At 43.8% G+C, this 15,026-nt stretch overlaps 1 protein-coding gene across 4 annotated transcripts in view; it reads left to right on the forward strand.

Moving 5' to 3' along the window:
* Positions 1–15,026, forward strand: part of LOC146785433 (ubiquitin carboxyl-terminal hydrolase 48-like) — a 353,159-nt gene that overhangs the window by 82,267 nt on the left and 255,866 nt on the right. For all 4 annotated transcript variants that reach the window (XM_085634485.1, XM_085634487.1, XM_085634486.1 and 1 more), the window contains exon 2: positions 1,968–2,064. In XM_085634485.1, coding sequence (XP_085490611.1) covers positions 1,968–2,064 — 97 coding nt within the window. The remainder of the gene's footprint in view (positions 1–1,967; positions 2,065–15,026) is intronic.

Here is a 15,026-nt window from a genome sequence, read left to right on the forward strand (position 1 = left end):
ATTCCAGAATCTTTAGGCCGAAGTGTCCATTGAGGTAAAAGTTAGGAGGAATGCAGGAAAAGCCTTTAGAAATATGCAGCAACCCCCCTCGCTGAGGTTCACAAGCTGTGGGTTTCACTGTAGTACAAGGTGACGTCACAGCACTTCCGAGCCCATGAACGAGGTCTCATTGTGATACATTTCTGATGAAAACCATGAAGCACTTCACAGTTCTTTTGGATTCTGTGCTCCCTGAATTGCATCTAGAGTGAATTAAAAAAATCCCTTTATAAAGCGGGTCTGCATTCTCAAATGTGTCTATAAGCACGGCTGCTGGTGGGAGAAGGGCGGTGCTTTCACTTCCTGGATGGGTGCACGGCCACATGTTTGTAATGAATGATGGTGTGTAGGCACGGTATGGGCTTGTGGTGGGCGGGGCTTGTGGTGTGCAGGGATGGTACGGGCTGTGATGGGGCGGTCCTGGTGCACTTTAGCATACACCCCCAAATGCACAATGCCACCACAAGCTGCATCTGGAGGAAATGAGAGGCTGTTGCACCTTCATTTCCCTACTGTATCTGAACTGCTGTGGAGCGCTTGCAGTCTTAAGGACAGCCCCATCGGACTGCTGCGAGGCTAGACACACGCCCCTTCCCCTACTGTAGCACTCTGGAGGGAGCTGAGTAGGTGTGGCTAAAAGGCTGCAGGCGTGCCGTGCAAAATGAAAGGTGCACGCCGCCATTGTTGTTGATCAGGCGTGCTGCACTGCATAAATAAACATATAATTCCTCCTCCCAAAAAAAGATTTGGGCGAGGCCCTCTATTTAAAAAGAAAGTAGCACACCTATAATAGTTCAAGATCAAAGGGGGGATGCCACTCTGCTTGCTCAATTTCGGTGAAGAGTGCAGTGGTTTTACCAACGTGCCCATGAAAATGAAAGTGGCCAGATGGCGCCAGGAGCAGCAGCAGCCAGCGGGAGGAGCTGGACGCGCTCTGTGGTGGGAAGCAAGGCGGAGAGAGGCACGCAAGGCTTAGTGAGCCTTGTCAGAAACCCACATGGCGGCTGCGCGCGTTCACACGCGCGTGAACGCAAACTTGAGGCCAGCAAAAGCCTCTGGTAGCACTTTGAAAAGCCCCTTACTAAATGTCTCGCAGAGCAGCGCATGCGCTGGCTCAGCAAGACCTAAAAATAGAGTGGCGATTCACTGGTGGAAAGGCAGCCCCCGTTAAGTGACAGGCTGAAAGATGTCTTTTGTAATGAACAGCTAAATGCATATTGGGATCTGATGCTGGTCAGATTAAGGCCCAGTGACATATGGAGCCAGTTTTGTGTTTATCATCTACAGCACCCTGAGGTAGTGACTAAGGTGGCAGCTGCCGCCACGCATTCTTATGATCCCCCGGATGACAGTGAGATGAGAATCCACCGGCCTCTCACTGCCATTATATAATTGCTCTGGGTGTGTGTTAGCCGTGGGCTTCTTGGAAACAGCTGATGTTTAAGACTTGATTGTTCCTGTGTGATGTAGGTAATAGTTGCTGATTGACACTACTCTCTGCTAGGGTTGGATGGAATTCTTATTCCTAATTTTAAAATTAAATAAACAAATTAAAAAATAATACTTTAAACAGTCCTGCAGGAATACTGCTTTACATACTCCCAAGTTGCCTTTATGAATAGGTCCCAGTAATTCCAATGATGGTTCTAGATACAGTGCATTTCTTTCAAGCTAAACAATGCTGCTTTTAGTAATGAGCTAGAGAAGAAAAACTCGCAAATTGGACCATTTATTCAACTTCTGTGTAGAATAATCATTGAGGCTCAACCCCTCTGTTTTCAGATCCATCACCTTGTCGGGTGTTTGTAATCTAGTCATGCTTGTACTACATATACCTGTGCCTGGGAAAGGGTTGGCACAGCTGTTAGTGCTCATTGTCTCCTTTTAACGCAAAACATAAAATGTAACTTTTCTACTTTTTTCCACAGGATACCAGGGCTTACAAAACGAAGGCTCAACGTGCTACCTGAACAGCATTTTACAGTGTCTCTTCATGACTCCAGAGTTCACTAATAGCATCCTCAGGTATTCAGAGTTCATTGCTACCTGCTGTGTTGCATGCTATACTTTTCACTGTCGTCTTCACACATTGTGCCCTCCTTTTTGGGTCCATCAAACCTGGTCAAAGTGGAAAAAAATAATTAAACACTTACCTGTGTACCGTTGCTGCCGCCTCTCGGTCTTCCAGGACTCCAGGGCAGGAAGCAAGAAGAACCCGGCTCCCCATAGCCAATTACAACGCTGCAATGCAGCCTTGTGATTGGTCTGAGCGCCGTGGTTCAGTGCTCAGCCTTGGGAATGTGCATGTGGGCAGGTTCTCCACCCAGGCTGTAATGCAGCCGGAGTGGAGAACATGCAAAGTGCGCATGGCGGTTTGGCCGGCCAGAGACGGCCAGCCAAAGCATCATGCACACTTGAAGTGGGCAAACCACTCCTCCCCTGCCCTGCTGTGTGAGCAGAGCAGCCCCGCCCTTCCCCTACCTCACTGAGCAAGGACGGAAAAATAAAATGATAATAACAATGAGTTATCATTTTATTTTTTATTTTTTGACCTTCTTAGTGGGGTGACACTCCTCTGCCTTAGCGGAGGATCCGCCCCTGGGTATACAGGTAAGTATTTAATTATTTGTTTTTTCATTCCCACGACCTGCCTCCCTATTGTAATTAAATACCAGCCGCCACTGCAAACGGATACATTATTTAGCAGACAGTACCCTCAGGTCTCTCATTTCTATGCAGTGGTTGAGTGCTGCTGAAGTATGCAGAGCTTTGCCAATCCCTTTGTTTTACATCTCCATATTTTCCTGCTCTTCCACCTCTCTAATACACTCCCCTTGCTTGTCCTTTCCTCCTTGCTCCTCACTTTCACTCTCTTCAGTTTCTCTCCTCAATTTCCTCCTCATCCTCCCCATTTCTTTCCCGCCCACTTTCTATCATAACCCCTATTGTCTATGACTGCTTTCTCACATCAGCACCCTGTCCTTTTTCTTCTCTCTCCTCCCTCATATTCTCTCCTTTCTCTCTTCCTCCTTTCCCTCCTCCTCTTTCTTATCTTCACGTTTCTCTTGCTCCCCTCTCTTTTCACCAGTTTCACCCGCTTCATTTTTATGGTCTTCTCTCTTTCTCTTCTTTTCGCTCTCCCTTTTCCTTTTCTCACTTTCCTCTTTTTCTCTCTTTGTCTCCCTGTTCCTCACTAACCAACCAAACTTGCTGCTCACACCCTCTTACTCATCCAACGAGCATTCAGGTCATCTCTGGCACTATGATTAATATTAAGTCATCATTCATACAGTGCTTTCAGGGAGCCCAGGCACCTAGTGCAACCTGACATGTGCTTTCAATTTCCAGAGATTCTCACATTTTAGCACTCCTGCCCTCAGTTGACCTCACCATTGTTCACTTTTCCCACAGTACAACATTACTGCAACTCCTTAAAGATTTCTCTCTTTATATTGATAAGTGTACCTGCTTCTTATGTCCTATACCTTAGAACAACATCAGTCATCCAAGGATTGCAACAGAAATATTTTTTGTGGCATATGTTCTTCTTGGCTGTATGCTTTACTCGATGTCGTAGATGGTTCCTGTTCTCAGATGTGGTCTGTGATCTAAATATTTCCTTGTAGATTAAATCTTAACACTCACATGGATCTGTAAGAGCTGCATCTGTTTTTTTTTTAATTCTTTGGTTGTCTATATAAGTCAAATCAAATCAAAGATAGCTTTATTCGATTTTACATTAAAATCATAAAAGCAGATAGAGTAATTACAACCAGTAAAACAGTAACAATTAATGTTTAAAAATCTATATACAATACATAGTTCATAAATACCAAAACCCCTTGCTCCAAGGGTGCAAGGATAGAACAACACTCATACAAACTCATGAGGATTTCAATCAAACCATGGTGGATCTGCATCTAATCACATATTTCAGGTACCTAGACACAGCGGTAATAGTCATTTCATCAGATAAGGTCAATAATTTAAATAATGCTGGTCTGCATTGTCTCAGGTTCCAAAGTTTAAGGAGAGGTAGTAAATATCTTTTCCACCCCCACTCGTAAAATCTACAGAACAAAACGGAGTGAATGATTGATTGGGTGGAAGAATCATCACACGGACAAGTCGTTAATTGCGATGACCAATCATTTTGGGTAGGAAAAGTTAACATCCTGAAAAAACTTCCAGTTCTCAAACGAGCTAAGAGCATTCTGCTATAACTTGTCTGATCGGGTGACAAATAAAGCGGTAGCCCAGGATTTTGCAGCAGGAATTGATGATAAACAACACAGGCCTTTTTTCCCTCGAGACACCAGCGTCGATCTTCCAGATGGGCAAGGCAAACTTCTTTCAGAGCCTGTCTGGAGATTGAAGACATTGTCTCGGGGAATCATAAAATTCAAGGCGTCCGATATTCTTAAAAAATTCCTGAACATAAGAGAGCCACTGGATCTTTTTAAAGCCTTCAAGTTTGATACAATCAGCAATAATCGCCCTTTTAAGAGCAGTTTCTGCTGTAGTCCAGATCTTATGCCACAACAAGATAGGACTGATTTTAATTAGATCCAAGATAAAAGACAAGGCTAGTTCTTTGTGACAAACATAGGAAGAGGTGGAGCGGGGAACAGCGAGCAGGGAAAACCATTTTCCTTTATTTGAATTTCATGGCAATCTGCGACCCCCCATATACCAGCTCCGTACACAGCCGTCGATACACATTTCGCCTTGTATATGTCAATCAGGATGCGTACTGGCCTACCCTCTAGCTTATTTGTGAATTGCTTCAGAGCGCCAATAGCCCGTGAAAACGCTAAATTCCTAGTCTTGATCGCTGATCTCCAGGTACCCCTCTTGTTAAAAACAATTCCTAAATAGGAAAAGGTATCGATTAAGCCTATCTTTGATTTTTCTAAGTGAATATTACAGGTAATATTTACCTTGTTCGAGGGGCACATAGTGTAGGTCTTTCCAATATTAATCCTAAGGCCCCTATCTCCCATGTATGCCGAGAAGCTGGTTAAGGCCTTCTGGAGGCCGGTTTGTGTTCGGGCCATAATGACCGCGTCATCGGCATACAGAAAGATAGGGACACGTTCACCATCTATTTGCGGGTAGTCCACCTCTATTTTTAATAAATGGTCTGCCACCCCATTTATATATATATATTAAAAAGAAAAGGAGCCAGGATACATCCCTGGCGGACACCTTTCTCAATTGGGAATTTGGGCGTGCATTCTCCCAGTTTTCCATAGCGGACTTTAGCCCCTGCTCCTCTATATAGCTCTTTCAAAAAATTAAGAATATTAAAATCAATACCAAGATCTGCTAAGGTAGCCCACAAAATATCATGATTCAAGCAGTCGAAGGCTGAGCTGAGGTCTACAAAGGTCATAAATAAATTTCCCCTCTTTGCTGCCGAATATTTACCTATTACTAAGGCCAAGTTTAGGCCTTGTTCGACAGTGCCAAGACCTGACCTAAAGCCGTACTGGAATTTCGAAAGAACGGTTTTCTCCTCAGCCCATGATTGGAGGCGATTTAAAAGAATTCTGCCCGCTACCTTCATTAGCGAGTCAAGGAGGGAGATTGGCCTATAGCATTTAGGATCATTTCTGTTCCCCTTCTTAAAGATGGGGACTACAATGGCTTCCTGCCAGGTAGTTGGAAAACCCTTGATGTTACAACTGTTTAAAACGTTGGTCAGGAGCGGTGCCCACAGGGCGACGTTATCCTTATAGATGTCAAGTGGAATACCGTCTGGTCCCGGGGCTTTACTATTTGAACTATCTGCCAATGCCAATTCCACCTCGTCTAAAGAGAAGACTACATTAAGGGGAAATAGGACTAATGCATCGGGTTCTGTGGTGCTCGTAACTCCCACCAATGAACTCATTAGTCGAGTACGAGTCTCTTGTTTATATAACTCGGTAAAATGTTTAACCCAAAGCGTTTCTTCAATGACAATCTCTACCTAGTCAGAAGTTCTCTCCACAAAAAATGGGGCATTGACTGCATTCCAAAATGAAGTCGTATCTTTTAATGCACTCGCTTTTAATAGGGCTTCCCAGGCAGAGTGCTTCAGATCCTTCCTCCGTTTTTTTAAGGCATCCTTATAGGAAGCTCTGGCTACTCTAATATCTAGCTGGTTTCTTGGTTTTTTTTTAAGGTCTGGATCAAATGAGAATGTGCTTTGGTGCACTCTTGATTAAACCATCTCTCTATTCTACTGTGACCCCCTTTTCGTGCTGTACCAGTTAATTTGTTGCTAATGTGGACTGAAATCTTGTCAAAAGCTGCAATGACCTTGGTGGGGTTAGGGTTCTCCTCTAAACAGGTCATAAAATCATTTTTCTGTTCTGCTACCAGGTTCTCTAAGAAGTTAGTCGGATTTACCTTACTCCATTTAATAACGTATCCATTGGTTCTAGCCAAGGAAATCCCATGTAAATAGATATTTTCCACCACATTGGTGGCTTTACTGCCTCTCTGCCCTATTTCAAAACTAGAGCCAATTGGATAATGGTCACTAAGTGCAATGTGCTCTAAGTTAAACAAGAGTACACTGCGGTGATAATTGTTGGAGACCAATGTAAAGTCTATAATAGTCCGGGACCCCCGCCCACAAAAGGTGGGTTCGAAATGGATCGGAGGAACACAAAGTTCATTTACATAGCCCCGGTCCCACTCAAATAGAAAATGGTTTAGTAAATTTCCGAGTACAGAATGCTCAAAATGAGTACAGGGATCACCCCTAAGATTCACCATGCCACATATCTCCGTATCACTGTGCATACATAAATGGCAATTAAAATCCCCCGTTAAAATGATAAAGTGTTCTTTTTGGTCAGATCCCAATCCCTTACGGATAGCATAATTTAATTCCTCTAAGGTCCTTTGTAAAGCGGCCTTTGGGATATTATTGTAAAAATTAATGAGGAGGATAGGGTGGTTTTCGCCTGACCTTAGGGAGAGAAGTTGATAGTATTGAGATCCCCCGTTGGGTAAGCATTTACTGGTTATATTACTTTTATTCGATATGTAGGTACATAGCCCCCCAGAACACCTCCCTCTATAGTTAGTTTGCGCTGCAAGGAAATGTGTGCGAAACCCCACCATATGTATCTCATCCTTCACCCAACATTCCTGCAGGCAAATTACTTCAAACCTATCTATAAGTTCCACAAAGATAGGGTCCCTAATTTTGTTTGAAAGGCCCGCTATGTTCCATGATAATAACCCCATCCTAGTCTTTTGGGCACGTCGTGATGATCCTATGTCTAGCGTGGTGGGATTCGAAGTATAACCTGGGCTTAATAAAGGAGCCAAAGTCATCTCATCATCCCTTATGATCTCAACAGGAGACATACTACATGCTGGACTATCTATCCTGGGCGGCTCGGTTGAGGTTTTAACTTGTAAGCTTAACCATGGGTTTTCGTTTACTATGGGGCAAAGAGGGTTGGAGGGTACTACTTGTTCCGCAAGCTTTCCCACGGGGATCGGGTCCAGTCAGTCCACCATCTCCACTCATATCTATTGGTGGTCTGTATGCCTCTCCAAGGTTCTCTAAAGGCTCGCTCTCCATTATAACCAAAGTTACCATTCCAATCCCCCCAATCGCTCCCCCAGTCACGTCTGCCTACTCTGTGCCAATTTCCCTCATAAGCATCATAGTCAAAACCAGGGCGCCAACTGGGGGGGTAGAAGAAAGAGAGACGTTTAGTCTGAATCCCGTCATTTCCTCCATGCAAATTCCAGGAATATATGTGATCGACCATATAGGGATCCTCAAAATGTATCACAATACAATCACCCTGGCTTGTTTTCATTTCCTTCCCTATCCAATGTACCCTACGGACCGTTAAGATCCTACTAGGGTGATTTGGGGGTGATGGTCTGTTGATGTTTAACCAATGTATGACCTTATTTTTCAATGACCAATTCAGTTCTTCCTTGTGGTCATTTAACTCGGGGACCCCTGTCATCACTACCACATAAGGGGCTGACTTTGGTGGTAAGTTTACAATGGGTCTACCAAAGCCACCTCCCCCAAACCGAACTTTATTAGGAAGTGGAGGCAAAGGCCCATTTGTTTTCACTTCCTGGATGGGGTGATTGATAGTATTCTTGGAGCTAGTTCCCTTATTGTTATCTGTAGTCGCAGAGGTCTTAGGTTTTGGCTGCGACTCAGTAGTAGGTATAATTTTAGTGTTAGCAGGGGTCCCCCCGTGTTTTTACTCAGTGGCTTGGGAGGTTGATTTACTTTAGCGACCATTCTTTTAGATACAGTATTAGATGTTCCATTTTTAATAAGAGCTGATAATTCAAATAGCAAATTCTCTACACGGGACAATCTAACCTCCAATGGGGAAAGAGGGAATTTAAGTAAATTATCTATTTTAATTAAAAGTCGCCCCTCAACTTCGTCAGTATCACTGTCGGCCACAAGGATAGCAGAAGCCTCGGGGCTCATTGGCCTTACACCCCCGTTTGTCGGATTAATTTCAGGGTGTGACTGACCTGAAGGTGCTATGTGCTCAGGTTCCTCTCTAGTGTTATCTGATATTTTATGTGTAACACCAACTTTTTCTATATTCTTCTTTTTTTTTGTTTTTTTCTTTGGTATAGCGCCCTCCCGCCTTCCCCTGGACTGTCTAGTGACGTTACTTTCAGTAGATAGGTTCAGGCTGAGGTCCGGGTTTTTTTCCAGGGCAAGGCTTAGCTGTGAGTCAGTTAGAAACTGTGATACCGATAAGTCTACCTCGGTCGGTACGCTATAAATTTCAGCGAGACTCTTCGTTCCAACTGGGTTATCTCTTGATCAATAAAGGAATTTGCCCTTGTGATAAAATTGTCTATTGGGCCTATGAGTTTCCCCCCCCCGCCCCCCACCCCGCTGCAGTTTTGCTCCGTGTGCCTCGGGTAGACATCGTAGTAGATGGACCCGGGGTGTGAGTAAAACTGAACGCCTATAGTAGTAGATGGTGGAGAACAAGTCAAAACACTCGAACAGTAACTTACAAGTTAGAAGGGTTCAGAGGTTAGAGAAAGGGCCCAGTCCAATCTCTATCGGTCACTAACGGGCACAGACGGGCCCGCCCTTGGCCCGCGCGCGTCCCACGGGCCGGGGATAAGAGTCGATTTATATAGTAGGAGCGAACACGCCCCTTTGCAAGCAACACAGGTGATAATTGACCAGCCCACTTTTTGAAGATTAGCGATAGAGGCGGGAAGAGGACCAGCTGCGGCAGGTCAGGCCGCACAGCACGCTGGTCCTTGCAGTCCCGCTACGGGCCTCTGTGTAATGTTCCGGTAGAAAGATGAAATCCTGAAATCCTGAAACCAGTAGAAAGATGGGGCAGCACTCCGCCGGTTTTCAAACAGCACAAGCGGCACCTGCGAAGCGTGGAGTCACACGTTCCAAGGAGACAAACCCAGGAGAAGCAGCATCCACGGGGCTACAGCAACACGCTTTGTCAATCCTGGGGTAGTGCTGCCCTCCTACGCCTTGAGCGGCTCTCGCTATCGCCCATTTATCACCTCTCCATTTTGCCGCAGCACACCTCTGCTCCGGTGCTCCTCGCCTCCTCTCTGGCCTCCGGCCCCTCTCCGCCTCAGTGCACCTCTCCGGCAGCCAAACCCTTTCACCACATGTTCGTCGGCAGATGGAAAAACTTTTTACCGCTCATGTTAGCACTTCAACCTCTGAATTGATGTGTGGGTATGTATATGTAAAACCTCAACCAAAAACAAAACTGTAAAGTGAGCCTATATTTTTTTTTAAATTCCCTAGATCAACCAAGGTATCATTTTATAAATCTGTGAAACCCTCACTCACTGAAGGTGGCATGCTTCATCATAAGGTGTCCTGCTCAAATGGATCAGACTTTTCATCTGTTCAAATAGGTTCCAGTAGACAAAGAGCTCTTGTAGAATCATCTTGTGGGACAAAAGTAGGAGATTTGTATCAGAAAAATGAGTGGGATCTAGAAGTTTATGATTAAAATGGCCCGTATGTCAACCTATTATTCATTTTTCAGGTAGCCCCATCAAGATTAGGAGCCCATAACAGGCCTGTGGCCATATTTAGGGCCCAGAGATTACCTAAAATTTCACCCAACTGTCTAGGATTGTACTGAGTCGGGTCTGGTGGCTTAGTGGTTTAATGCTTCCACTGTAGGGGCCTGTGTTCAACCTCATGGTCACAGGTTCTAAACCCTTTGGGTCCACTCAGCCTTTCATCCTTCCAAGGTCAATAAAATGAGTACCATTGAGTTGTGTAACTATAAACATCTGTTATTCAGCGCCAAGATACCTTTGGGTGAACGTGCACTTTACAAATACACGTTATTTTATGAGCGTGTATAGTGGAGTGAAAACAACGTCAAATAAACTAAAAATACTCACATTTACCGATGTTCCACCAAGGTTAGAACCTGTCATGAGGGTGTCAAGGTCCACTCACCTGAAAACTAGGATCTCTGCAGGAAAAACATGACTCCAACAATACCCTGATCATTTAGACATCTACATTCACCTCAGACTGAGCTCAGATGATTTTCAAAAGGGGGAAAGGGGATGCGGAAGGAAGAAACACTCTATTCTGTAGAGGCATCTTTGGTTTCAACTATTCTAAGTAGGGCATCTGGCTCTTTCTGAGGCTTAAATAACATGCACCCTTTGTTTAAACAAACACATTCATTACACCACTCACTGCTCAGATTGCATAATAAGTTGAATATACAGAAAATAGTAGAATTTTTCAGAATCGACAATCTTTATTCGGTTTACAGAAAACCATAAAAGATAAAGCAAGTACAACATAATGTCACTATTCTTGAAATGGTAAGTGAATAAAACAAATTAAAACGCCTAGCATTAAAAATTCATCCCTCCTTAAAATGCCTTAATTTCAATAACCATGAGTAAAGAAGCAAGAAAAATAAACCGCAAGTGCCATTGCATCTTCTCTACTCAACAACTGGAATTGCACTCCATCAACATATCCAGCTTAACAACCCTCTATTGTTTTCCTACCATATACTGCTTGTTTAAGAAAGGAACAAACACTGAAACAAACATCATGACTTGCTAAAAGCTGCAGGTACAGTAAGGCTTCATTACACTTCGCAATTTCTGGTTTAAGAAACAAGATAAAATAATACCTATAAAATGTATTTGATTTGACTAAAGCGAGCGGTGTGCAAAATAAATCCTGTATACGCAGTTCAACCAAGGGATAGAGAGGGCTTTTTCAAGTTTGAGGTAGTCTTGGAATACCTCCCTATTAAAACCAGCCTTAATGTTGGTACAGACACTAACACATAACAAGAGCGGGGCTAACCTTATCCTTTCAGAAATATAGGGTACGTTCAGCTCTGAGCATAAGATAAAGTAAGAACTTGAAGACAGGAGATTAAAAAGGCTCCTGCAAATAAGAATTTCTTCAATGGGTTTTGATGATCCCAGCACTATACAAGGCCACTGGACACATTGCTGATTATTTTTAGAAATGGCAAAACGGAGTCCTTAAGAATGGTCTCTAGAAGATTCAAAATGACCCCAGCCTCCCTGCTTAATTTAATACGTGAGATGTTAATCTGTGGCTGGCAAGAACCACAGAGTTAAAAGTAACCTCAAGATAACAAAAATTGATCACACAAGAAGGACCTATCCCTGACTGTCAACGTTGCCATACTTCTCTTCCCTGAGTCACACACCATAATATAGGATTTCCGAAAGTCTGTTGCTAGATCCAGACTTCCCATAAACAAGACAAAAAAATTCCACTAGGCTGCGCAAGGTTCTAGGGGTCCTAGCCATCAAGATAGCATCATCGGTGTAAAGTAACGCAGGGACCAATATGTTAGCAATTTTGGGGACGTCATCAGTAGCTGCTCACAAATGAGGACATAAATTGTTGTCATATTAGATAAACAAAGGAGGTGCCAAAATGCATCCCTGTCGCACACACGGGCAAAAGGAAAAATATCAGAGATTTCACTACCTGCACAGTAATGCACCTTGGCGGCTAAATTCTCGTGCTGAATATACAGGAAGTTTACAAGGGTGACCTCAACCCCCATATCCTGCAATTTTAGCCAGAGCTTAGTCTTGTTAACAGAATCAAAAGCTGTAGACAGTCCATATGCTAAATACAGTAGACTGTGTCTGGCAATCGTATATTTGTCCATGATCAATTGCAGATTCAGACACTGTTCCACCATACCTAGGCCAGAGCGAAAACCGTATTGAAAAGGGAATAGAATATTATTCTGGCATGACCAGGCTCTTATCCTTTTGAAAATTACACTGCCAATAATCTTGACTGTACTGTCAATCAGGGAGATTGGGCGGTAACATTTAGGTAAATTCCTATCTCTTTTCTTTAAGATAGGAACAGTAACCGAAAGCGTCCAGAACTAGGGGATCTTAAAACTAAAAGAATTATTAAATACATTTTTAAGCAAGGGGCCCAAGAGATTGATGTTACATTTAAAAAGTTTCATGGGTACCCCATCCGGTCTTTTAGCTTTCACACCCGGGCTTTGTCTTATCTTATCTTCAACCTCAGACAGAGTCATTTGCAAGGGAGGTGTATTACCCAGCCTAATCCTCAATATATCTGCTAGAGATCTACCTTCCACTACTTGGTAAAGGGAACTAAAGTGAGTAATCCATACCGGGAGTCTTCTGTGGCAGGTTAAGGGGGGGTTTTGCGGGGCATCTCTCATTCAGATCTTATTGACTGTATCCCAAAACACTTTGATACAGTTACTCGTGGCTGCTCACAGAAGCTGTTCCCAATCCTTCTGTACCAAGAATTTCTTCCTTCTCCAAGGGTGAGTTTATAACATGTCCTTGCCTCATAAACGTCCTTGGGATCTTTTGGGTTGGGTACAAGAGCCCTTCTCAAACGGCGATTAGCCGTGAGCAAAATCTATCAAACCACTGAGGACATTTCTTAGCTGGTCTAATTATCAAATGGTTCTTATTAGCACTTAAAAGGCTGTAAATGGCCTAAAGTGCTTCCCCACTATCCTCTGTTATACAACCCAGAAAGAATGGTAAACATTTCTTCACAAGTAAGCAAAGGGAAACCCGGGGTTCCTTAAGAAACCATACCAGTCTTAATCCATCAGTAGAGTGTTCAAAAATCTCGTTGGCTAATACTGGGGGATTATCCTTGCGAACCGGGAAATGCCCAACGGCCATAACTGCATTGTGGTCCCCCCACTGGCTCTCTATAACTGTACACTGGGAGCATCAAGGGAGAAAATCCCTAGTAACAAAAATGTAGTCTATAATGGAGGTCGGCCCACTCCCTCTAAAGGAGTGTGAGGTTGGGCAGTCACCCATGGGGAAAAAGGAACCGTGTCCACCAAATCATTCTCCGCTAGGTAATGACTCTACCCCTCTGCTCTCACTAAAGCCCTCATATATAGCGGGACCCTTGCTTCCCAACTTCCAAGTGTTTTTTTAATGAATTTGGCATTAAAATCTCCACAAACAGTGTATTTTAGTTGCACTGTTGCTAGAGAAGATGTTGACTTCCGATTACTTGGTAAGCTAAACACTTCCCTAAAGTATACACAAACTGTGTTGGATAAATCATTGTTATAGAAATTAATCAAATAAAAAGGAGTCAGATTATCCTTTATATGCAAAAATTGGAAAGCGGCACTGCCCGAGCTGATCACTGTCACCTTAACGTTGATATTCAGTTAGTCAAACCAAGAGTCCACCCTTGGCTATACCTCGTGCAGATGGTTCAGCAGGGCTTGAATAACTAGCAACATTGGAACAAGAGAGTGAAAAGGTGGCCCAAGTATCCTCAAAGGCGATAATATCGTAATGGGCAATGAAATTGAGCTAGTCTGGGTCGGTTATTTTGCTCTAAAACCTGCAACGTTCCAACTCAGGAGCGAAAAAGGGCACCTGGCATTTGTAGATGCCAAAGAGCCATTATTGAAACAACAATCCCTTTGCTATGCACTGATGAGAGTAATAATGACAAACTTGCTACTGGTCAGTCAAAATCAGATAGAACTTCAAATCGGTTTGCAACTGGCACCAAGAACTGATTCCTTGAGCGCTCTAACAGAGTGATAGGTGGTCCCGAATGCTGTGATGCTTAAATATCAAAAGATTGGTTTTGCAGACTTTTATGGCCTCCTTCACTAGGCTTAAATACCTACTGATTCTGATGTAAAGGTAAGTCAAAGCAGGGCTTATGAAAGTAGCCAAGGGCTTCTAAGGTGATGGAGCTCCTGATAAGGCTATTACTCAAGTTGCCAAACAGAAGCCTTTGTATCAGCTGTGGGATCTAATATTAATAATGACACAATCTCCATGAGCTTCTTCAGGTCCTGGACCAATCCAACCAATCCTCCTGGTTAACAAAATATTTTCTCTCTGATGAAATGGGAAATCCCTGTAATGGACAAGCCAGTCTGAAACCTTGTTTGTCAACTCCTCATGGGACTCCAGCTTGTTTTCCTTGGAGGAGGTACTCCAATAAAAATGGCAACATAAGGACAGGTTGCAGACGGGAGGTTGATGTGCACTTGACTTGGGAATACTATTAGACCTCTTACCCTCTGTGCCTCTCTAATCTTGTAAACCCAGAAACTGCCCCCCCCACACAACTGGTGAGGGCTTGCTAGGCTGCAGCTTGCCTGGGGTACTTGATGGAATAGATCCAGGTTCCTGGGGCACTCATATTAGCCTGGGGTTCCGACAATGAGTGAATATCAGTGGGAACCCCGATATCTGATAGACGTCTAGCCGCATATTCCCTACCGTAAAACTCTCCCCAGGCGCCAGACTGGATCCAGAACGTTTTTCAGCAGTACCCCTGCATGTCGGTAGAGGCCGTCGTGTGACTCCGTATCAATGTTATACCCATATGTGAGATCACTTGATTCCATGTAAGCCCCTCCCCGACGCGCTGATGTCCGTTTCTTCTTTTCTGCGCTTACAAC

The sequence above is a fragment of the Triturus cristatus genome, chromosome 11, assembly GCF_964204655.1.
Source record: "Triturus cristatus chromosome 11, aTriCri1.1, whole genome shotgun sequence".
NCBI lineage: Eukaryota > Metazoa > Chordata > Amphibia > Caudata > Salamandridae > Triturus > Triturus cristatus.